At 35.0% G+C, this 25685-nt stretch overlaps 1 protein-coding gene across 2 annotated transcripts; it reads left to right on the forward strand.

Annotated features, from left to right (window-relative positions):
- Nucleotides 1-1298: 1298 nt before the first annotated feature.
- LOC126815006 (sodium- and chloride-dependent betaine transporter) lies at nucleotides 1299-22753 on the forward strand. Of its 2 annotated transcripts, XM_050540516.2 has the most exons (13): nucleotides 1300-1740; nucleotides 11978-12109; nucleotides 13442-13745; nucleotides 14905-15037; nucleotides 15367-15501; nucleotides 16698-16801; nucleotides 16969-17093; nucleotides 18526-18638; nucleotides 18786-18917; nucleotides 19887-19986; nucleotides 21000-21100; nucleotides 21508-21675; nucleotides 22106-22753. In XM_050540516.2, the coding sequence occupies exons 1-13, from the start codon at nucleotides 1545-1547 to the stop codon at nucleotides 22199-22201; spliced, it is 1839 nt and encodes a 612-aa protein (XP_050396473.1). In that variant the 5' UTR covers nucleotides 1300-1544; the 3' UTR covers nucleotides 22202-22753. The 2 variants fall into 2 exon arrangements, with proteins under 2 accessions (XP_050396474.1, XP_050396473.1); XM_050540517.2 differs by lacking the exons at nucleotides 19887-19986; nucleotides 21000-21100; nucleotides 21508-21675; nucleotides 22106-22753 and having other exon boundaries at nucleotides 1299-1740; nucleotides 17001-17093; nucleotides 18786-18922.
- Nucleotides 22754-25685: the final 2932 nt, after the last annotated feature.

The following is a 25685-nucleotide window of genomic DNA, read 5'->3' on the forward strand; positions in this document are numbered from 1 at the left end:
TAACCACTGGCTATAAGTACATAAAATCTAGTTTTATCGTCTTATGTAGTCTTTAAGCAATATTATTAACAACATCATTAATTACAGTTAAAGTTAGATATTTACATATTAATGCATATAACCAAGTATTTATATTTACCTTATTGTGTAAATGTTTGAAGGTTTTAAAATCTCATTTATTTTGATGTGGAATTGATATTTTTTTTCTTTAAAATGATATTTCATTCGTTTGACTTCACTAGGTCACCATAAAGGATGTAGTCTACAATCAAGTAAGATAATGGTAAATGGTTGTAAATAACGGGTGTTCAGCTTCTAAAGTACAAAAGAAGCTGGTAGGCGCGGTGGCTTGATGCGTAAGACGTTGGCTCGCTAACTTTAAGGTACAGTGTTCGATTCCGGTGTTTTCTGAGAAAGTTCATAAGAATTTCCTGGCGTTGTTCACTTCACCCTTGTCAGTGGTCTCGGAAGGGACAACGTATAGTTTTTCGGACGGGACGAAAAGCCGAGGTCCGGTGGACACATTGACGTGCACACAAAAACCCCATTCATAGTTGGAATTCGATATAAGAGTAGGCCGTAGTGTCGCTGTCCGTCTTTATTAGCCCAGTCGGTGCAGAACAATTGGACGTTAAACCTGATTTAACATTTTGTTTTATTTCATTATAGGGGATCACGTGGCTAAGTGGGTAAGACGCTAGCTCGCTAGCCTGGAGGTCGGGTGTTCGACCCCTGCATTGGCCGAGAAAGTTCATCCAGATTTTCCGGCGTGGATCTCCCTTGTCAGTGATGCAGGACGGAGGGGCTGACAAGGAAAGCTGTCTAGTCGTTCGGATGGGACGAAAAAACCGAGGTCCCGTGTACACATTGGCGTGCACGTAAAAGATCCCTTGGCAGTTGGAATTCGATATAAGAGTAGGCCGTAGTGCCGCTGTCCGGGCAAAATTTCCCTCATAGCACACTGTATGACGTATGCCCGTCTTCATTAGCCCAGGTTAGGAGCAGAACAGTAGGACGTTAAACTCCATTTCATTTCATTTCATTTCATTTATTTCATTATACTACACTACATCTTATTTTGCAAAGAAAGCGGTGACGTGGAACATAGACAACCCATGTCCAACGTTCCCACCATCGCTATTATAATAATGAACACACAATGATTTCACTAGCTATTCCCACAGTAATACGCAGTAGCTATTTCCATATTTTAAATCTGACCCACCAGTTTCAATAATTATGCTTTCATGCGTTATCTACCTAGCGCAGTTACCAATGACAACGTGCTCATTTTTATTTAGTCTTGTTTTGTAACACACAACAAAAGGGTTTTAAAAAGTGTGGTTTTCAACGATTTTACAGTGATTATATCTTTGCATGTGGATTATTATGGCGATACCCTTTTCGTTCTTAATCAAACTTCTTTAATATAAAGCTATAAAGAAAGCTAATTAGAAAGCTAACCAGTGAAATCAAACTCATAATTCAAAGCTCAATTTCAGTTCCAATTGTAATCCAGCTTTAAACAACTGCGATAGGTTAGTATGGAGAAAAAAGATTTAAAGACGAACACAGAATTGGATGCAGAACAGAGAAACACATTATTGGACAGCAAATTAACTAAAACAGAAAGAGGACATTGGGGCAGCCATCTGGAGTTTATTTTTTCTTTGATCGGATGTTGTGTTGGCCTGGGTAATCTCTGGCGTTTTCCGTATATTTGTAATCGAAATGGTGGGGGTAAGTCTATAATAGAGTATATTTATTGAATTCCATAACATTTCATATCTAAGGGCCGAAGACTGTCCATTATGTAAATAGAAAGAACAACTGAGGGGCGTTAGCCCCGAAGTTTTTCTTTGTATTTACATAATGGACAGTCTGAAGCTATTATCAAACTTAAAACATGGCACCATAGAGATACAAATAATGGATAGTTTTCTAAAACAACAAGCCATAAAATAATGGATATATTCTTAAAACAACATGCACGTGCTCATGAATGCATGTGACAAAACACTCCAGTCATACAATGCAAGCATACACAGACAGTCCAAAATATTCGACATGGAGACGACATGTTTATAACACAGTCGAAAACAAATATTAATAATGAGAATATATGTGATAAGCATTTGGATACTGATTACATTGGTAATGTACTCGATAGGGAAGATAATAGCCGTAAAATTGTGATGTTCTTGATATTGGGGAATAATAGCCGCCAAAGTTGTAATGGAAAGGATGCTCACGAGAATGAGTTAGATTTGATAATATTCTTAGTACTGTGGTTAATATGGAGGGTACTAGCCGTCCAAATTTTGATTTAAAATTTAATATATACTCTGATATAAGTAGGAGACATGACTCAGGGTCAATGACACAAACCAATTCACGAAATTCAAACTCAACTGTCATTATGGTGTAACTGTGATATATTTGAACGTTTTTTTAAAATCGGATAAAAATTGTGACCTGTATAGGTTCCACAGGCTCAAAACACGTTTTTTTTTGTTCAATCAGGGGCCATAATCCAGGAAGTTACGGTCCGATATGCGCCAATATCGCAAGGAATCGAGATCTTTGGGTTATAAACACAGTTCAGTTTCATCAAAATTGGCTAATAATTGTGACCTCTAGTGTGTACAGTCAGGGGCCCTAATCCATGAAAGTACGGTCCCATACAAGCCAATATCGAAAGGAACCGAGATCTTTGGGATATATACCTATATTTCAAGTTATGACCTGTAGAGTGTCAACAAAGGTGTGAAAATGTGGGAGTATAAAAACGTAATATTGATCTAGTGCCGAACGTACTATTAAACGGACAAGTGACATATAACGGACGGATTTAAGTGGATTCTTTATTAGACCGGGAGCCCAGGGGGTCAACCTAGCTGAAAAGTGTTTTTGTAATACCTGAAGATGTACGGTACACTGCAGTAAGATTTTCATGTGGTACACTTTTGAGCTAATCTAGAATAGTTGGGGGCATGGCATTTTGGGCGTGGAATACCACACCCACCACCAGAATCCCGGCAGACTTACATTCTGATGATACCAGATATACACACATTGATACCATAAAGGAGAAAATTGGTACACTTTTCAGCTAGGTTAGACAGACACGTGAAATCAACATTCGGTCATGTGACATTTCGGTAACTATGAGGTTTTAAAGTAATTTCATGTTCAGAGAATAAATTATCCCAAAATACATGTTCATAAGTGTCTATTATTGGTAAACCTGTCCATTATTTTCAATAAATAATGGACAGTTTTATAAATAATAGACTTTTGTTTAAGAAAAGTGTACATTCTCCTATATACTGGTTAAAAACGTCATATCTATGTTTTAAATATTACTAGATCTGCCAGACAGATATGAACAATTTCATATTCATCGTCACAAGTCAATGAGTCTTATAAGAGTCTTATAAAGAAAATAGGCCAAATACTTACGAAGTTGTAGCGAGAAACCGCTCAACTGGGCAAAGTTTCCCAATAGATTTTACGAATTAAATAGGCCAAAAACTGGCAAGTCATAACGAGAACGTCTTAACCAGGTATTACTTCCCATCATAGGTTATTGATTTTGTCAAGTATCTTAAAGAAAAAAAGAATTATTAACTAAGTTTTAACGGTAATCATTTCAACCGAGCAAAATATCCCATTTTAAAAGTTGCACAGAACCATTGTTTACCAAACGATTTTCAAAATAAGCACCAAATGACCCACTTAACCGTCTGCGATCAACAATTGACCATTTTTATACGCCCACATTTTCATGTGTACGCATATGCTCGTCGCCCCTGTCCGGACGCCCGTTCACATTTTGTAGATGGAGGCTCTACAGGTCACAACTTTTATCCGATTTTGACGAAGCTTGAAATATAGGTTTATATCCCAAAGATCTTGGTTCATTTCAATATAGATTTAGATCTATTAGGAACATACCCTTCCCTTACTCATATGCTAAGCCATTTATGTAGCACTTTTGGTCCTTAAGACAATATTGGTTCTTTGAAAAATTGTTGCTTCACTCTGTCTATAGAGTCAAATCACACGTAGGCCTACTTAATGAACGTGAATATATAGTTATACATAAAAACAGTGATATTTTGGTAAAATCATAACCATTGTCAAAATATCCATCAAATTATGTCTGTTAAAGGACAATATTGGTGCCAGTCATTAACACATATGTGATAGAACTGGTTAAACACGTTCCAAATATCACAGAGATCATTGCTACGATAGATGAGTAATCAATGTTTCAACAATCGGAAGTGACGAACGCTATTTTTTGTTAAAACCTATCTTAAGAACAAAATCCAAATACTAGACCATAAAGATGGGGACATTATCTGGATTAAATTACCAAGCGATATTGCAAATTTACCAAAGGATCTTTACATAGCAAATGTGTACATTCCTCCCCAAAATTCCAAAATATGGCTGAGTAAAAACTACAACTCATTTGACATTCTTGAGCAAGATATCTCAAAATATCAAGTTCTTGGCGATACCTCCTTTTTTGGGTGGTGGTGGGGTGGATTTCAATGCTCGTACATAGTCTTTAAGACATTGTGTTTTCTGACAGTAATTCATCCAACCTGGATCTACCATACCCAAACATAATCAACGAAAACTCCTACGTCAATTTTCTCAAAATTAAAAATAACAATGACAAAAAAAAACCTAATCTGTGGGGTAGACATGCTCAATTTATGCAGTAGTACCAACACATTTATTTTGAATGGCAGGTGCGTAGGAGATTTATTTGGAGCATATACTTGCGTAAACTACAACGGGTGTAATGCGGTTGATTACATTCTCACTGGCGTATCGAACTTCGACCAAATTTCACCTATGCAGGTATCGTTACTGACATATTTGTCTGACCACTGTTTTGTATCGTGCAAAATTAAAACTAATAATATCCGTCCAACTGAGGTTAAACCGAAAGTGAATAAACCTATTTCTCCCAAAAAACAAGATTATATAATAGGGAAAAAGAAGTTAGTTAAAAAGTTTGTTTGGCGGGAAAACTCGGATCAAGCTTTCTTGATTGAGCTGCATTAGCCAAATTCCTGTACACATATTAACCAATTCATGATGACCGATCTAAAACCAAATCAAGATGGCATACAGCTGGCAACCTCCAATATTAATAATATTCTCATTAATGCCAGTGGGGAAAGTGTTAAATTAGTAACCATAAAGAAAAGATGAAAACAAATATAAATGGTTTGACCGCGATTGCGAACAATTAAAACATGATATGATGACTGCACAAATAAACTAAATGATAACCCAACTGAAAATCTATTACGAAAGATTTACAATAGTAGAAAAAAAACTGTACAAGAAAATAACATAAATTTAAAAGTCGTCAAGCAAAAAATAGCATTTTAAAAAAACTGAATGAAATTCAAAGTCAAAAACCGAAAGAATACTGGAAGATAATAAACTCGTTTAATAAAGAAAACACTGGGGATGATAAGAATCAGGGCATATCCATTGATCGTTGGGAAATACACTTTAAAATTCTATTTGAAGATAAAACCAATGTGAAGAAACAGATGATGCTATCAATTTACTCCTGGAATCAAACAAAACTAATAAGGAACCAAACTCAAAGATAACTGCAATTAAAGCCCTTGCGGGATTAAAGAGGAATAAGTCTTGTGGGCCCGATCTAATACTAAATGAGATGTTTCTTGTATCATGTGAATACATGATTGAAGTGTGTATAAACATGTTCAATCTACAGTAATTCTTGAATCTTTGAGGTTTCCGAACAGTGGCGTGAATCGTTCATAGTCCCAATACATAAGAAGGGGTAACTATCACGGAATTGTGCTAGCAAATGTTTTTTATCTATTATAAATAACCGTATGTCTATAAATATACTGAATCTAATAACCCGTTTGACCAAGCACAGAGCGGAATCCGAGAGGGCCGTAGAACGATGGATAAGGTTTTTATTCTTAAGACTCGAATCAACAAATAGAAGAAACTCAAGAAACCTATATTTTTATGCTTTGTCGATTTCTCAAAAGCATTTGATTCAATTTGGCGCAAAGGTCTCTTTAAATTACTAAAACATGACATTAATGGAAAAAAATATTTGAATTGATTAAATCTATGTATAAAAAAAAATACAACAACTCCATTTCGAAAAACATCGATGTTTGACCAAGCACAGAGCGGAATCCGAGAGGGCCGTAGAACGGTGGATAAGGTTTTTATTCTTAAGACTCGAATCAACAAATACAAGAAACTCAAGAAACCTATATTTTTATGCTTTGTCGATTTCTCAAAAGGATTTGATTCAATTTGGCGCAAAGGTCTCTTTAAATTACTAAAACATGACATTAATGGAAAACAATATTTGAATTGACTAAATCTATGTATAAAAAAATACAACAACTCCATTTCGAATAACATCGATTCTACCATGGGAGTTAAGCAAGGCTGTATTTTAAGTCCTACATTTTTAAATATTTATATAAATGATCTAAATCAATACTTAGACAATTCTACAGACAACGATAATTATCCTATATTAAATACTACTGGTGTTGTGCTGATGTCAGCTACCGAAATAGGATTACAGAACAATCTCGATAATTCAAAACGTTTCTGTGATGAATGGTAACTGGATCTCAATAAAGATAAAAGCAAAGTTTTGATCTTTAAAAACAATAAGAAAAAAAAAACAATGAAAAAATTTGTCTTTGGCCATGTCAATTTAGGTATTGTCAAATCATATCTGTACCTAGGCATTTTCATAAATGATGACGGATCTTTTAAATCAGCTATTGTGAACTTTGAAAAGAAGGCTAGGAGAGCCTGGTTTAGTTTAAGGGATAAAGTCTGTACATCTCCTTCCAACACATAAAACTCTACGATTCAGTCGTGAAACAAATAGCTTTATACGATTCAGAGGTTTGGGGGGACGATTTAGTATTAAGTATAATAAGAACTTTGAGATAGCAAATTGGGATAAAATAAATACGAATAAAATGACCGTTAAAATATGTAAATCTATCCTTACACAACCATTAAAAGCATCGAATATAGGCTGCTTGGCCGAATTAGGAATGTTTCCTATATTTCGATATATTTCAAAGAATGATTATGTACTATAAAAGGCTAAATGCAAATAGCAATAACTTAAGTAATTCATTATTGAATTCTTCATACCAAGAAGACATAAAAATCTCGCAATCAAACCAAAAACTCTCCTGGTATAATATGCGGCTATCTAAAATATCTTAGAATAATATAACATTTCTCCAATAACAATTTCGAGACAGAATATTAAAAGTTCAATAGAAAGTAAGTTTAACGATCTCCTTGCTGAATATTGTGGACCTAACTATAAACTCAGAACCTTCAGATTATTCAAAAAGAAATTCAATAACACTCCAAAATATCCAGAGGTTGTTAATAATAAGAAGTTCAAAATTACGATGTCTACCCTACGATTAAGTACGCATCAGCTTGCCATTGAAAGGGGTAGATATCTTAAGATACCACCCCAGGATCGCCTCTGTAAAAAATGCAATGCAAACAAAACTGAATCTGAACAACATTTTCTTATGGAATGCCAAAAATATGAAGATTTAAGAAAACAATATATATATCCAACCCTTGACAATACTGATCTAACCCTTTCATTTGAAAATCCACCGAGTATTATAACCACAAGTGTTCCAGCCTTTGTCTACTTCTCTTTTTTACGGCGAGACAATTGAACTGTTAAATATGCATGATATTTTATTATATTTTACACGTTTTGTTTTGTATTTCCGTATATTATGTACCCTGTATGTGGGTTTTATACTGTATACTTTGTACGTTTTATTTCGTATTTTCACATATATATATCATGTATGCAGGTTTTATACTGTCTATATGAGTGTTCTGAATTTTTGCCAGTCTAACCTTCTGTACTTAAGGGACGTTCCGGTGCAATAAAATTCTTCTTCATACAACCGTACTAGTACTACGTACTGTCGTGGCGTGATCGTTTGATCAAATCTCCAAACAATCAACTTTTTCATCAATAATTCATCATTTTATCAGATCTTACTTTTTTTTGTTGTTTTGTTTTTTGTCAAATATGGAGAATAAACGTCTCTTTTCGCAACAGAAAATATCAGTTATCACATTGTTATTTATGTACATATGTTTATATTGTATGCTGTCCTCAATGGAGGGGGGGTGGATGGCCGAATGGTTAGCACGTGCGCGCTGCGCGCTGTATCATAAGGCCTGCCATTAAGTCAACTGGCGTGGTTTCGAATCCCCGGTTGTACGTGACAAGGAGTAGGGTCGCCTGTCCATCCTCGTGTGTTTTCTCCGGTTTCCTCCCACTGCTAAAGACCCCTACGCGCAAGCGAATTATTGAAATAAAATTAAACCATATGTTAGTCCCGAAATGACCTAGTTTGTGTCGAGTGGACGTTAAACCCCATTTCTCTCCCCCTCTCTCTCTCTCTCTCTCTCTCTCTCTCCATCTCTATCTCTGTCCTCAATGGACGTTCCGATACAACAAAATCTTATCTTATTTTTATACTTGCATGTATCGGACCATAACTTCACGAATTATGGCCGCTGATTGTACGAAAACTCATGTTTTTAGTTTGTGGACACTCTAGAAGTCACAATTTTTATCCGATTTTCATGAAGCTTAAATGTATGTTTATAACCGACAGATCTCACCGATATTGATATACATCTTAGACCGCAACTTCCTGGATTATGGCCCCTGATTGTATGTAATATCACGTTTTCAGTTAGTTGAACCTCTAGAGGTCACAATTTTTATTTGATTTAAAAAAAAACTTTCAGTTCGAATTTCATGAAAATCGACGGAGACATTCTAACAAAATGGCCACTCCACTTTACGCAAATAGTGTAATAAGCTGTAATACCAAGGTTGTAGCCCCTCTAGAGCTCACAATTTTTATCCGATTTTGTAAATGTAGGCGCCTCTTTTTTTTTCCTGTGAGCGAGTTAACAGTTCCGTGACAGCTGAGATAGCAGAGACGATTTTTATCTTTAGAAAGGCCATCTGACGTCAAGTACCCTGTTACAAATATCGAAGAAATTGAAACATGTATAAAGTAACGTTAGACGTTTTTGCAATTGGCAGGGGCAAGAGTTTAATACATTTTCAAAACCTTTCCGGATACCGGAACCGAACCTTATACCAGACGATCAGTTATAAAGTAAAAAATTCTCCGTTGATCGCATTGACCCCATTAAAGGAGCTAAACCTCTAACGCAATACGAATTAATATTCAACATGGGTCCACTTCATTCAATAATGGTGTTTTTATCGTGAAAATATGGGATCCTCATATCCAATATTTAAGACTAAATGAACATGTTAAAATCAGTACACGAGGTCACATCTTCTGTAGACATAATGTTACGAGCACCATTTGTAAGTAATAAAGAAAAACACCACATAAGACAATTCAGAAGTATTTACAAATGACTGATTCACAAGTGACAGAATAACAATTAAAAAAACAAAACCTGTAGAATCGTCTAAGCAAGAATAATACATAGAAATTACAAAACAAGTTTGGGAATGTGCTTTTAATATGTGCTTTTAGACCAATTTTTTTCGTTTGTTTTATGGTTTCAGGGAATCGATCTACACGCCTTTTAAGTTTATGGCGATGATGCAAAGGTTGAGCCCATAAAGTATCTATTAGCTCACCAGCATGGCTTGTGCTGTGATGAACAAAGCATTCGATGCGATACTGAGACTGGGATGGACATTGGTTCAACAAAATTACAAAAGCATGCACACAAAACAACCAATCCAAACAGAGAGTATTCAAGTCTCCCAAGTTAATATCAATACACCCCGTTTCGTCCAGTTTATTTCTGTAACATTTCTCAACTTGACTCCCCTTTGACCACACTGACCTTTGCATTTTTGACTTCATTCACTGACCTCTTTATTTTTGATTTCATTCACTGACTTCATTTTTCCAATGTTTATAGCCACTACTAGCTTAATATATCCTCCTCCAAACCCCCAAATAAAGCGTTTGAATAATCCATTTCGTAAATTGGTTGGCTACCAATATTCGTTTACATTCGTATTAGTCTGGAGGCTCAGCGCGGGGGGGGGGGGGGGTAGTGTCCATCAAATGGGCACAAAACCAGACTCAACTTTTCTAGAGTAAAATTTTGCGTAGAATACGATGCCGAGTGGTAATCAGGGCCCTTATTCACGAAAACTTAAACTAAGATACAATCGAAATTTTAAGAAATACTGCAATTCGATTGGCTGACCAGTAAAATCAATTTGCATATATCCAATTTGCATATTGGTCAGCCAATCGAATTGCAGTATTTCTTAGAATTTCGATTGTATCTTAGTTTAAGTTTCCGTGAATAAGGGCCCAATCCGCCGTTTGGGCGTTTTCGAGATATTCGGGGTCAAAGGTCAAATGGGTTCATTTGCACTGAAATTGAATGTGCGGTCATTCTTGCATCATGAAAATAAGCTGAAAATGATCGAAAGTAATCACACTTTCAATTAAAATGTAAACTTGCTAAATTCACCTTTGTTTTTTGTGACCCCAGAGGTCAAAAGGTCACATTTTCCGTTTTAGCACTAGGACGATTTAAAGTAATAAATGTCGGCGTAAAATATAAAACTAAAGCGAAACCTGTTCTAATTAATAATAGGAACATTTAAAATTTATCTTTAGGTGGTCTTAGCACCAAACTTTTACTTTGGAACGTCGAAAATGATCTTGCATAACAGAACCAAAACGCTTTGGAGCCTGTTTCAAAATCTCTCTGAATTAGTTTTACAATGCTATACATAATGATACTAGTTGTCTGAAAAAAAAACAATTAAATAGTTCCATGGCTGGACTCCAGCCTGCAGGCCGCGTCACAAAGCCTGCCCAAATTTTCCCCGCTAACATTTACCAATACGACATATATATCCTGTGAACTACTATGTACAATGCATTCGTCGGTTTTATCTGCGTCCATGTTCCGGTGAAATTCATAAAAACTCATAAAAAATTTGCAAACTTTTAATCTCGTCGCCAGATGCGTGTTTTCCCGTCACAGATTAACGTCGGTTTTCCTAAACTGGGATTCTCGGAAATCCACGCGGCCTGCGGGCTGGAGTCCAACACTGAAACTATTCAATTGTTTTTCAGATAAGTAGTATCATTATGTATAACCATCGTTGTGAAAATAAATCGGAGAGATTTCGATTTGACAGTTTTTGCGTATTTTTGAAACAGGTTTCAAAATGTGTTGGTTCTGTTATGCAAGATCATTTTCGACGTTCCAAAGTAAAAGTTCGGTGCTAAGACCACCTAAAGATAAATTTGAAATGTTCCTATTATTAATAAGAACAGGTTTCGCTTTAATTTTTATATTTTACGTTGCCATTTTATTCCTTTAAATCTTCCTAGTGCAAAAACGGTAAATTTCACCTTTTGACCTCCAGGTTCACTAAGACTAAAGGTGAATTTAGCAAGTTTACATTTTTATTGAAAGTGTGATTACTTTCGATCATTTTCACCTTCTTTTCATAATACAAGAATGACTGCGCATTCACTTTCAGTGCAAATGAACTCATTTGACCTTTGACCCCGAATATCTCGAAAACGCCCCAACGGCGGACTGATTACCACTCGGCATCGTATTCTACGCAAAATTTTACTCTAGAAAAGTTGGGTCGGGTTTTGTGCCCATTTGATGCCCCCCCCCCCCCGCGCTGAGCCTCCGGCCTATATTAACAAGGCACAATGATACCAGTGGGATTCATTGAACTTATTCTAGTCTTAATAACAGACAAATACGTGTACTATTCAGATTTGTTCAAATATATCTATTGATGTGTCAATTTTATATTTCAGGTGCATTATCACAATTTATTCAAGTATATTGATGTGTCAGTTTTATATTTCAGGTGCTTTTTTGATTCCATATCTCACGTTTTTGTTCCTTTGTGGCGTACCGCTCTATTTCCTTGAAGTATGTATGGGACAATTTTCAGGCCAAGGCGTCATCGAGTGTTGGGGAATTTGTCCCCTATTGAAAGGTACTGTTATCTTTTCTTGTCAACCAAGGCCAATTAAAACATTCTACTTGACTCTCATCACCGTCACACACAAAAAGGCACCAATAAAACCTGGTGCCAGTCCTTAATCAACTGTTACTTCTCTATTATAAGATATATGGTTAGTTCCCCGAGAAGATTTGATCTTATCCCATTTGTTGAACTTCAAAAGATGCTTATGGTAGAATGCCTGACACCCTCAGAAATGATTTATGCCGTCATTGGTCTATAACTAACATCTAATGTTAACTTTTATGAATTTACAGTAATAATTATTTTGTCAGTTGTGACAACAACACTTGACAATTATGTTGGGTTTATTTTTCAGTTTGCTATTTTATCAAATATGTCGTTCAGTAGAAGTATTTATGGCTCCGAAGAGCACCCATTGGCAAAACATTATTGCATCTTTTGCTGATAAGAAATAGGGAATCCAAGGTCGAAACGTCGCTCAGTAATAAAAAGCAGCTGTTTTTGCTTTGTATTTCTTTGCTTGTATGTTCGCTTCAGGGAACCAAACAGATAAGTTATTTGATAATGAAATTGACAAATTAAAGATTCAGATAAGAGCTGGCCGTTCTTGCTATAATAGTTCAAAAATAGACAATGAAAAATGAATATATTGAAATTGTCCATCAAATTACTTTGTTTTGATTGATGATTTAATTGACAATGGTAATGAAGGGAGTTTCGATTGTCAGTCTTCTTAATGAGATATATGACGCGGGTGATCTAATCCATTAAAAAATCTCAGCCATCCTATGACCTAGAGAGTTAATGATCGGCTTTCCATGTGAATAAATGTCTAAATAATTTATATAAGATTTGAAGCCAGAAACTGAAATAGGCTGATTTAGCTAAATGCGTCTTTAATGATTAATGATTTTTAGGACTCTTACTTTCAAAACAAAAAGTTTAACGAAGAATCACGTTAAACGTAAAATTTGCACAAATATTAGCATTTAGGAGATCCTTGAAATTGATGTAATTTGGCTGTGCATTCACATCGGTGTTCATAATAGATTTTATCTAAGTCAAATCGGTCATTCATCGTTTACATTATAATTTACGACTCTTACACACTTCTTTAGTGATTTTCAAGAAGTTTAATGAAGAATCGGGTAACACGCCTTACTCTTTCAATATGTAGGTGAGTCTAATGTTTTCTTAAAATACTTTTCTTTTCTAACAGAAAGTGATAATGTTACTTATAATAGAATTATGGTGTGGTAATATTTCTTTCCCTGTCTCTACATTTTCTACAGATTAAACCATAACGGATATTTATTTATTTTTGGCGTGTATGATTTTTAGGTGTTGGCTATGGTATGACGGTAGCATGTACACTAAGTTGCACTTCATATATTATGATAATCAACTGGACCCTGTATTATACATTTAAATCATTTTCATCAACATTGCCCTGGACATTATGTGGTGAGTGGTGGAATACTGAATATTGTACAAGCCTTTCCTCGACTAATAGTAACAATACATCAGTCATGTTCAACCTGACAATGGTGAACACCACATATATTAACAATGAAGCAGAGAATAGTGAACACCAGATTTGGTCAAATCTTTCAATGGCCCATACAGCAGGAGAGGAGTTTTGGCAGTATGTATAATAAGTTTATTACAATGACATTTAGTGTGTAACGCTATCTTTAATCTGTTATCTTATTAGTCAGCTTGAAGCCGCGGCGGCTTAGTGAGTAGGGCGCTGGCTCACTAACCAGGAGAACCGGACTTCACGCCCAGTGTTGGCCGATAAAGTTTCTTGAGATTTTCTATCGTGGTTCCCCTTGTTAATGGTAAAGCACGAAGGGGCTGACAAGGACAGTGTCTAGTCGTTCGGATGAGACGAAATACGAGGTCTCGTGTACATATTGGCGTGTAGATATAATAACCATCCATAATTGGAATTCCATATGAGAATAGTGCCGCTGTCCCGGGAAAAATGTACTTCATAGCACAGGTTTTGATGTAAGCCAATTGGTGCTAAATAGTAGGACGTTAAACCCCATTTCAATGTATTCCATTTAATAGTCACCTAAGGAACGACATTTCAAAAACTTGTATTAAATTAAGGTATGTGTGTTAAAATTGAAAGTAGAATAGACAGATAATGGATGAAAACAACAGAACAAAATTCGGAAAGAACAAATGTTGTAATACTATGGTCTTTGCGACCATATTGTACCTTTAACTAATTATTGGATTCACGTATTGTATAAAGTCATATATATTGCACTCAAATTAAATGAGTGACAGGTTTATATATACAAACAGTGATTATTTGATAAAAACACTGATTATGTCCTTTCCATTGTCAAAATATCCATCAAATACTATCTTGTTTATAAATGTGTTCGGTAGACCAAATAAGGTTGTTTTCCTTCCGGTCTTCGGGGTATGGGGATATGTTTATTCCATATTTTGGAAGGAAATTAACACCAAGGTCAGTCTACGACATAAAGAAATTAGGGAGTTATAGAAGAGGGTGTTGAGAGAAATTTATAAGCGCTCACCCAGTCTGTCAGAGCAGCCATCAAAAGCTATATACACTTTATTGAGAACCAGAAACATTGGTACCAAGCGGCTTTAATAATAAAGCTGTATAAACGACTTAACTTGTAGTTCTAATTTCGATCACCAAGAAAACACAACAAAGAAGTCCAGTAATACTACAATGTTACTAGATACATAGGATACATATTCCCAATGGAGATATACAACAGAGAAACGTGGTTCAAAAGTTTTTGAAAATATTTCAGGTACAATGCGCTTAGAATTTCTCCCGGAATTGAGCACATTGGGAAAATGGAATGGCATTTGGTTGTTTGTTTACTTGTAGCCTGGATCATCGTGTGCTTGTGTCTTATTAAAGGTGTACATTCCGTTGGCAAGGTATCCCAATTAGTTATTTTATTGTTATATGTATTCATTAATTTTGAGCTTTCCGATACTTTAAGACTCAAATATTAAATAATGTTGAAAATAATAGAACTGTTGTTTACTTTTCAGCTAAAGTCGTTTGAAAATAGTTTCATAGATACTTGTATTTTACTAATTCATTTAGTCGGGTTGGCATTCCCCACTTGTCATGTATAAACAAACACATTGCATTTGCCTTATACGTAACACACCTAAGATGGCGTTTGATATATAGGACAACGAACAAATTACATTTTATAGTATCGATAAAAATATAATCATTTTAATGCTTTATTCAACAGGTTGTTTATGTAACTGCCACATTACCATATATTTTACTGGTTGTCCTATTTATTCGTGGAGTAACTTTACCTGGTGCTGTAGATGGTATTATATTTTATCTTAAACCAGATTTTTATAAGTTGAAAGAGCCCTCAGTAAGTCCTATATAATAATGTATAAAATCTTTATTTTCATCTGGTATAGAGTGCATTAACCCATTTTACAGGATGTTCGATGAAGTAAATGAGAATATTTATGCTATTTAAACGCCAAAATGTAAGACAGCCGTTTGGTTTGAGATTTTGAAATTAGTTACTTACAGTTATGGATAACGTGACATTACCGAAGCTGTCATTTTGGTAAAATTCACTTTCAATTGATCCATTTTTGTTCATTGATATGTACTCTTCAAAAAAAGTAGGAGATATTCAGAAACAGTACAAAACTGCGGAAATGCACTGCTGTTTTTTATTAGAGGTAACCAGTGTATGTTAATAACATGCCAATTGCCTACACATGAACATAAACCGTTCATATGGGCGGCTTATCTGACGGCCCCATTTCACTCGCAAAGAGACCGTCAAAAGTAAAAATGGACTTAATAATAAGTAATTGCTCCACCAGTCCTCAGACATTCAGCAATTCGTCGTGGGATGCTCCTAATCAACCGTCCAATCACGATTTGGGGCAATCTGACCCACTCCTCTTGCAGTGCCACGGCCAATTCTCGCAGTGTTGTCGGTTGACGTTGACGTCAACGAAGACCTCTCCCGATCAAATTAAACGTAATACACTAAAGTAAAGATACGCTAAACAGTAAATCTTATGCAAAAACCGATAGGAAAGCAAACATTGATAGATAAACCAGCACGCGGCAGTTTTCATCAACCCTTCCTTGAAGTGTCAAATTTGACAATGAACCCCTCCCACGTGTATGGCACTATTGTGTGTCGCACATGCAGCTCAGTGGTTCTGTTGGGGCGATAAGTTCTTCATCTGTGAACATACCCTCAAAGCATGTCAAGTGTCCATGACTTTTTATCATATCACAATCTGGATAGGTGTTTGCATTTCAATATCCCCTACTTTTTTTGAAGAGTATATATCTAGGACGAACCATTTAATTCTCTTGACAAAACATAAGATTAGATTAACCATTCTTTAAAAACAGATTTATAATTAAACTTGGCAGCACACGAACAGTTTGGTATAAATTTAATTTAATGATTTAACAAGGCAGTTTGAACTAATATCATGAATATCATTACTATTATCTAGTTATTCAATGTATTAAAATAGATATTATTAGTTTTTCATAATATGTTAAAAGCATAATATGTTCTATATGCAGGTATGGATCGAGGCAGCTCTACAAATATTTTATTCTCTGGGACCAGGATGGGGAGCTCTTATCACTCTGTCTAGCTACAATAAATTCAAGAGCAATGCTTACAGGTATCATTTCAAACATGCCGTAGAAAGTTGAACTTGTAATCATATTTAACCACACAAATAACGTGTAACTATATATGTGTGACTGTGAGCTAGATTTAAAACCTACTACTACTGTTCAACCAAGAACAAGTGTTTAAAATTACTAATATAATTTTTTTTGTTCTCAGAGACTCCATTATGGTATGTCTTATTTGTTCAGGAACGAGTATATTTGGTGGGTTAGTCATATTTTCTATATTGGGATTTATGGCGAAGAATTTTGGGATCAGTGTTTCAGAAGTTGTTTCTTCTGGTATGTTCTTTTATTTTGTTATATTGCTTCAATACTGCCAAGGTATACTTTGTTTTCGTTTTCAGAAAAAAAAACACGGTAATGCATTAAATTAATAGTATGTGGTACAAAAAGATAATATGAAAAGAAATGCATTGAATTAAATTGTAGATTTATATCATTTATTTTTGCTATCTGTCTTTCATTTAGAACTTCCAACTAATAAGTTCTTTCTTGCATATTATTTATAATGTATTACTAATACTGCTGACTACTCCACTCCAATACAACATCTGTTCACTGTTTTTAATCATATAGTGTTGATTATTAACATATGGGCTTCATACATACGCCAAGTGTAATATACATTTTTGTAGCCCATTTGTGAACCGTTTTTGACATGGGGTTTGTAAAACCTCATTTGAGGCATAAAAATTATTCTCCTCATTGAAGGTCACATTTTTTACAAATTAATCGTCATCCTCGGTATCCCCAGTGTTCTCGTTTCATTCTACTCCCCTATCCCCTGGGTTAATCCATAGGGTTTCCACGATTTCAAATTATATGCCCTATCCTTAATTGTGGCTTAAGTCTACGAACCAATAAAAAACAGTTTACAAACCGGTCGTTTCCCCTTCGTTTTTATAAGGGTTGATAATCATATTCATGTCCATTTACAGAATGATTTATGTAAATAATGTATATATTTCTAATTCATCTATATTTAATTGTAGTATGTTTCGCTGATTTCAAATATGTATAATATCTATATTTTTGACTTTTGTTATTATTATTACTATTCGTTCTTTGTCTGAAATGTTTCATTCTGTTATGTTTATTATTTGTAAACTTATACTTGGCAATTTGACTCACATTACTAAGGAGGTTGGGATGGCCTAGTGGTCTAGAGTGTCACGCTTAGACATCTAGCTGATCGGTCACCTCTGGCTCGTGGGTGTGGTTTCGATCCCTGCTGTGAGCGTATGTGGCTTGGTGATAGGTGCGCTGCTTTCTCAACCTCCTGGGTTTACACCGGGTACTCCGGTTTCCTCCCGTGGGTAGAGCAGAAACCATTGGTTTCTTATCCAGATAGTCACCCACCAGTTGTGGGTTTCAATCATTTGCATGCCGTTTGATACCTGAACGAAGACAATGTTAGTCATCTCCAATTCAACACCACTTGCGTTCTTTGGTGGATTCGACTATGATTTACTGGCCTGATTTTTTTCCCACAGCTATAGTGAGATGCGATCTTACCATCCTATAAGAATGTCCCTTTTGAATAATTAATTGCACCAGCCACACGGAAAATAGTTGGTGGACACGATCATATCCAGTAAAATCGAACTATTGTCTTTATCAACGTTTATAATATTTGGCGTCACTGAAGACATAGTGACCATCCGTGGCTAGCAAACATTTTATTACAGTATGTTATTTCGTTATTTTCTAGGACCTGGACTTGTATATGTCGTTTATCCCCAAGCCTTGTCAATGTTGCCTGTGCCCCAACTTTGGTGTTTTTTGTTTTTTCTGATGCTTTTATCTGTGGGTCTCGATAGTGAGGTATGGCTTATTTTCTGGAATGATATTAGTTATTTAATAGTTTAATTAATACTTTAATTATGGCTCGTTTAAGTTAATGCATTAATTACTTTTATCTTAAATGTTAATTACACCGATCTGATTTGGTATGTTTTTTTATCATTTCAGTTTTGTTTTCTAGAATTAGTAATATCCGTAATCATTGATTCGTTCCCTGCACAGTTGTCTGCAAGACGTCCATTATGCACTGTAATCTTGTGTTCTATTCTGTTTTTGGTCGGACTTCCGTTTTGTACACAGGTTGGTATTAAATAAGCACATTCTCTAAAATTAATCTAGTCCCGAAATGACCTAGTTTGTGTTGAGTGGACGTTAAACCCCATTTCTCTCCCTCTCTAAAATTAATCTTTGTCTTTACCTTTGTTAGCTATATTTTATTACTATATTAAAGGACAATATTGGTGCCACTCATTATCACATATGTGATAGAGCTGGTTAAACACATTCCAAATATAATTTTAACACAGAGATCATTGCTACGATAGCTGAGTAATACAGGTTTCCTGAATCGGAAGTGACGAACGCCAAAGGAAAACACGAGTCATACCTCTATATAACTGACTAATGTGACGAGTGATAACAAATACACGGCCGAATTTCTGCTCACTAATAATTCCTTCGAAGACCAAAAGTTGTTGTGTGAGACTGTGAGAGGATATCTGACAATTCATAAAAAGAATTGACTGCAACTACATAAGAGAACACGAAAGAAAAACAGAAAATTCCGTGCATTACCATGTTTTTATAAGGTATAGAATGAATATAAACAAGGGAATGTACGGACTATTTCTATTTTTCTCGTGCTCTCTTATCTAATGACATTCAATTACTTTATTGAATTGTCAGGTATCCTCTTACAGTCCCATATAGCAACTTTTGGTCTTGGAAGGAATTATGTGAGCAGAAATTCGGCCGTGTATTTGTTATCACTCGTCACATCAGTCAGTTATATAGAGGGATTACTCGTGTTTTCCTTTGGCGTTCGTCACTTCCGATTCAGGAAACCCGTATTACTCAGCTATCGTAGCAATGATCTCTGTGTTAAAATTATATTTGGAATGTGTTTAACCAGCTCTATCACATATGTGATAATGACTGGCACCAATATTGTCCTTTAATACAGGACACTAGATACCACTTGTCACATAGATCATATAGCTAGTAATATTTAGTTTTCTATATTTTCTATAGTATTGGTTTGAATTTCAGGCTGGGATGTACATATTCCAAATATTCGATTGGTATGTTGGAGCATATAGTATGTTCTGTTTCGGTATTATAGAATGTGTTGTATTTGGTTGGATTTATGGTATGTACGCCCTCTATTTTACACATACATTACACACTGAAGGTGCGTTCACACAGGGGGTTTAATCTGAATTGAATTCCGGATTTAGTCGTCACACTCAATTCGCTAAAAAAAAAAGACATGAATCTGAAATAACGAGTCCGATTATTTTTCCGAATTCAATCTGGAACAACTATTCCGATTTGAGTTTGGCACGCTTGATTCTGATCAACGGGTTTACCGGAACCGAATAGCTTTGCTTCTACTTTGTTCACCTCTACTTCCGTCTTATCGCTTGGAGGGAAATCGTGTGTTTATGAAACTGGTGTTTGTGGCAAACGACCGAGGTACGGTTTGGAATATGGCTGAGAGGCTTCTGCTTCTCCAACTTTGGAGAGATGACGACGCAGAGATGCTGCTGCAGGCCTCGCATAGCAATCAGTCAGTATACAGAAGACGGACTGATCTCCTGCAGCCAGGGGTATCAGCGAACGGCCGACCATTGTCGGAATAAGCTGAAAATAACAAATCTGGCACCTTTGGTCGAAATATATTCAATGACACGGAGTGGTGCATATAGAGTTCTGCCCTATACTAACATTTAATATCAAGGGCCTAACTGTGGCAGTAATTATCGTAAATCATTGAAAATCGATAGACCCCCCCTGTCAATGGGATATTAAATTTAGCCGACGAACATATACAACCACATTTCAATGTGGGCGTGTAAAAATGCAAAGGTATGATGAGTCCAGATCGTGACTAGACATTCACGCAATTCTGGAATTAGCATTGAATGCAGTGTGAACGGAGCTTTAATGTAAATACATAGTATCGCCAACTTAGTATAACTTCTAATTATAAACTGCAGTATTCCTGAAAAATTACTTACAGCAACAATATTTCAGTGGAAAACAAAACTAGGTCTTGTTATGATATTTGTTATTGGTTGTGGTGGGGCTCGTTTTTGCTTTACATATTTAGTTTAGAATGGACCATATAATATCCCTGCGTTTGTTTTCTATACTAATAAGGTACTGATAAGTTTGGTGAAGATATTGAGATGATGATTGGACGCAAACCACCAGTAATCTTTAAGATACTCTGGAAATTTATTACACCTGGCATATTAGTTGTAAGTATCTCCGTGGAGTAAAAGTAATTCGTATGTCCAATTAATACAACTTATGATATATATATATATAATATATATATATATATATTATATATATATATATATATATATATATATATATATATATATATATATATATATATATATGTGTGTGTTAAAGTAGATAACGCACAAATACTTCTGTGTTTACGGTAGATAAATATTTGTTTTTTGTTTCAAATACTTATTTATATATAAAGGTTATGTTTTTCTATGCGTTTATCTATATTGTATATGTATATCAATAGTGTAGATGGATCAACAGAGGCCTAACCAGTTCCCAAATGCCATTTCGATTGAAATACAGTATTGTTGATTAAAAAAACTTGATGGTTATAATTAATTTTATTTTTCTTCTACTTGTTTAGGCCGTTTTAATTTCTTCATGTGTAGCATTTAAAACACCAACGTATGGAAAATATCAATATCCATCATATGCTTCGGCCATTGGTTGGTGTTTCACTATAGTTTGTTTTCTGCCAGTGCCTATTTTCATGATCAAGGCCATCTATAATGGAAAAGGTTCCATAAAAGAGGTATGTTTATGTTTAGTTCCATATATCATTTGGTATTTCTACTAGTTCGAAAGAGACACAGACAAATTCCGTCAACTTAAACAATTACGGAGGCTAAATTTTGACTTTAACCTTGATTGCTTAAATATAATATGAATGGCTTTCCACTGGTATGATCAGAATTCAATTTATGTATAGTGTTATGCGCCTATTTTGAGCTTTTAATTTACAGTCGTTTCAAAAGAAGTGGTTTTACTTCAGATCGGCTGAATGGAAGCTGAATCCAAATTAACATTGGGTGGAATCAATTCTTGTCAATTTACTAACAATTAATTTGGTGGTTTAAGATCATAAATCGAATTAAACCGAAATTAATCCGGATATTGTATAAATGTTGTGTACTTTATGTGAACCAGAGACGCTCAAATTAAACTGGGTTTGTTGTTTTCAGAGGTTGAGGCAAAGTATTAAACCTACGCTAAAATGGAGACCCCAACAACTTCCCGAAAAATTCCCTTGTCGATACCATGAAGAGTCACGTGTTTGAAAGATAACCCACCTTCGTATTGTTTGGTTTGTGTTTCTAAGAAAGACATTATAGGAAAATTGATTAATACCTTACAATTGCTATTAAATCCATTTAAATTCATTTGTTCACACATACTCTGAAAAAATTTGTGATAATGTTTACGCTTTATATTAAGAAAAATTCGGCAATCAGCTATACAGTATAAACGAATAATAAACTGGGAAGGAACTGAACATTATTTAGGAGTTAAATATTCAGATAACTATAGACTTTAGCAGTTGATATGGAATCGTTAAAGATTATTAGTCATAATTTACATTTTCAATTTATATGGAAGGATGTCCAATTTTTTTGTGATATAGATTCAATGTCGAACTTGCTTGATATTAAATCCAAAACTATTCATATCACATTTTGTAACTTAACATCGCCGTTAGATTACTAAGAATTTATCTTTCCGTTAATTATCCATTTTAACATATTATAATGATGATAAAGTTGTGAATTGTTTGTATTTCATTCTTTCAATATTTCATTTGTTGATTCATTCAATTAAACATTTCTATTATTCTTATGTTTCTATTAATCCTGGTTTGATTGGAAGTTCACGTGAGACATAATGTAGGTAAAACATGATTTTAGTCATGATTTTTCGCTGGATTTTTACCGACCCATGAATATCTCCAACAACCCACGGATGCCATAACTACTTTATTTACAGCGAACCACACACGCCATGCAACGTCGCTGTATGGAGAAGATTTTAATGGCGGGGGATTTGAGTCAAAAATCGATGTTATGGTGTACTGTTAGTGCTTTTACATCTCCAATACTGCTTAATACTGAGTGTAACGTGTAAATTGTAACAAGTCAAAAAACTTGCATAACTGACAAATACAAAGTTTTTTTGTTATGTACAAAAAGAATTAGCTCTATTATAGGCGGGTGTAGATAACAATGCACCTAGAACAAATTGCAACAGCAATCATTTCTTTGGGAACTGTTCAGGTGTGGTCTCTAGTACTTCCATAACAAAAGCGGCCATTATCGGTCTTGAGGAAATTTGCATAATTAACATAAATCCAAGATGGCCGCTAGTGGATAAGAAAATCGCCGAAATCTCCGAATCGGCTGACTATAGTGTAAATAAATGTATTAACGACCTATAGGAAATCGATACTCGCGAGTTCAAAAATGCCAACATTTTTTACCTACGACCTTATTATGACGTCGTAACGTCATTTTGATGGCATTACGTCGTTCTCATTATCAAATTGTATTGAAACCACGAACCGCTGTACAATTTCTATAAAAGAACACATCTTCATCCAAACTGAAACTGTACATCATCGTTCATCTATAGCTGGGAGACAAGGTGGCTCAGTGAGTAAGACGCTGGCTTGATTACCCGGGGGGTCAGTGTTTGATCCCTGCGTTGGCCAAGAAAGTTCATCGGGATTTTACGGCGTGGTACCCCTTGTCAGTGGTGCAGGGCAGAAGACCTGGCAAGGGACAACGTAAATCTTCGGATGAGACGAAAAACAAAAGCGCACACAATTGTCATATAACCTAATTGAATTCATAAGAAAAATCAAAATAAAAGATACACCAGATAAAAGCGCTATTAAAGATAGTTAACTTGAATACGCTTTTAAAAATCTGGCCCCTAGTTCACAAAGCATTCTCAGACTTATGTTGAGAATTTGCTCAACTTTCAATCACTGTTTATGAAAAATATCTTTGATGCAGAAACACAAAACTTTGCACATAGTTTCTTATTGATGTATTTGATACATTAAAACAACAAAAGTTTTATAAAGGGCTATATATTAGTTAAAATAAGGTGAACAATTTTGAGTAAATTCTTAACTTGAGTCTAAGAATAATATTTTGAGGTGGGAAAAACCCATTTACCTTCTAGCCGGTCTGGTGATATTCCGGATTGTGTGACAGTTTTCGGTCATCGATCATTAATTGTATCATCAATATTTCGGGAATCGAAATTTCTTTAAATTGACTAATGGATAAAACATTTAAAATCAGCGGTGACCTTTAATTCAAAGACATCGACATCCATTTAAAAGACATAGTAAATTATTGCCGGTCTTATCGGAAAAATGCCATTTACCTTCTAGCCGGTCTGGTGATATTCCGGATTGTGTGACAGTTTTCGGTCATCGATCATTAATTGTATCATCAATATTTCGGGAATCGAAATTTCTTTAAATTGACTAATGGATAAAACATTTAAAATCAGCGGTGACCTTTAATTCAAAGACATCGACATCCATTTAAAAGACATAGTAAATTATTGCCGGTCTTATCGGAAAAATGCCATTTTAGTACTAAGTTCATCTCAACAAATTTGAATAAGCTAATGGAACAATATAACAAGCTCACTTTGATGTTGACAAATACGTAAGACGACATGAACATACGCAACAAATGATATATGATTCAACTGAAATGTGATATATATGCGACATAGATTAACAGATCTACATTCAAGTTAAACCAACTGTATATACTTATTTTAAATCTTACGTCGAACTGAATAAACTATATGATTTGTTGTCATTAAAACTTCAATGGCTGGTTAACAGCGTGTAATTAAAGACTATAATTGGATCTTTGTAAGAATAATCATATTAAAAAATTTAAGGCGTCATACGGTTGCACATACCTCCAAGGTAGATTCAAAGACATGATATAAACTAAGATATCATTACATATTTTAATTACAATACTCAGTGGGGGGCGGGAGGGGTATAATTTAGTGTGTAACATTGTGATTACAATTAAAACAATAAATCCCGTCCTATACCCCAAACAAGTCATAGCAAGAAACCCCTCCTGTTGCCAATATTTTAATGTATCTAGAATTTTCTATTACATCCAGATATTTAAAGCGTGTTAACAATATATCATTTAAGAAAAACTATGTCATTTTGGGATTAACATATCGCACAATTCATATTTATGTGATAATCGACCTGCTATTTACAAAACTATAGTGCATACGAACTACAGTATAAACATGGTTTAGAAACTCTATCTTAACTACAGAGTACATCTGAACTATAGGGTACATGGTTGTTTAGAGCGACTCTATCCGAACTACAGTTTACACCATGGTTTAGCGACTCTATCCGAACTACAGGGTACATCATAGTTTAAAGACTCAATACGAACTACAGGATACATCATGGTTTGGAGAATGAATTCAGTAACCCTAAAACCACCAAATCCAAATATAAGACATATCCAACGGAAGAAAATGACGGTTAATTAAAATAGCCCTAATTTAGATTTCATTTTGCCGACCATTTTGAATTTCTACCATCAAGAATTCTCGAAATTTATTTTTGAGATCAGAGTTGTACCAACAACTCCAAAACACATATATAAGATATATAACCAAATTCCGCAAATTTGGAAAACACTTTGCCGACCATTTTGAATTTCTGCCATCATGGAGTCATTTTTGAGATCAGTATTGAAC

The sequence above is a fragment of the Patella vulgata genome, chromosome 3 (assembly GCF_932274485.2).
Source record: "Patella vulgata chromosome 3, xgPatVulg1.2, whole genome shotgun sequence".
NCBI classification, from domain to species: Eukaryota; Metazoa; Mollusca; class Gastropoda; family Patellidae; genus Patella; species Patella vulgata.

Excerpts from the sequence above, each read along its gene's own strand:
- LOC126815006 (XM_050540516.2), top strand. The coding sequence starts at position 1,545 with ATGGAGAAAAAAGATTTAAAGACGAACACAGAATTGGATGCAGAACAG. Across the intron at positions 18,918-19,886 it reads GACTTCCGTTTTGTACACAG|GCTGGGATGTACATATTCCA; the intron begins GTTGGTATTAAA and ends TTTGAATTTCAG. Across the intron at positions 19,987-20,999 it reads TGTATTTGGTTGGATTTATG|GTACTGATAAGTTTGGTGAA; the intron begins GTATGTACGCCC and ends TATACTAATAAG.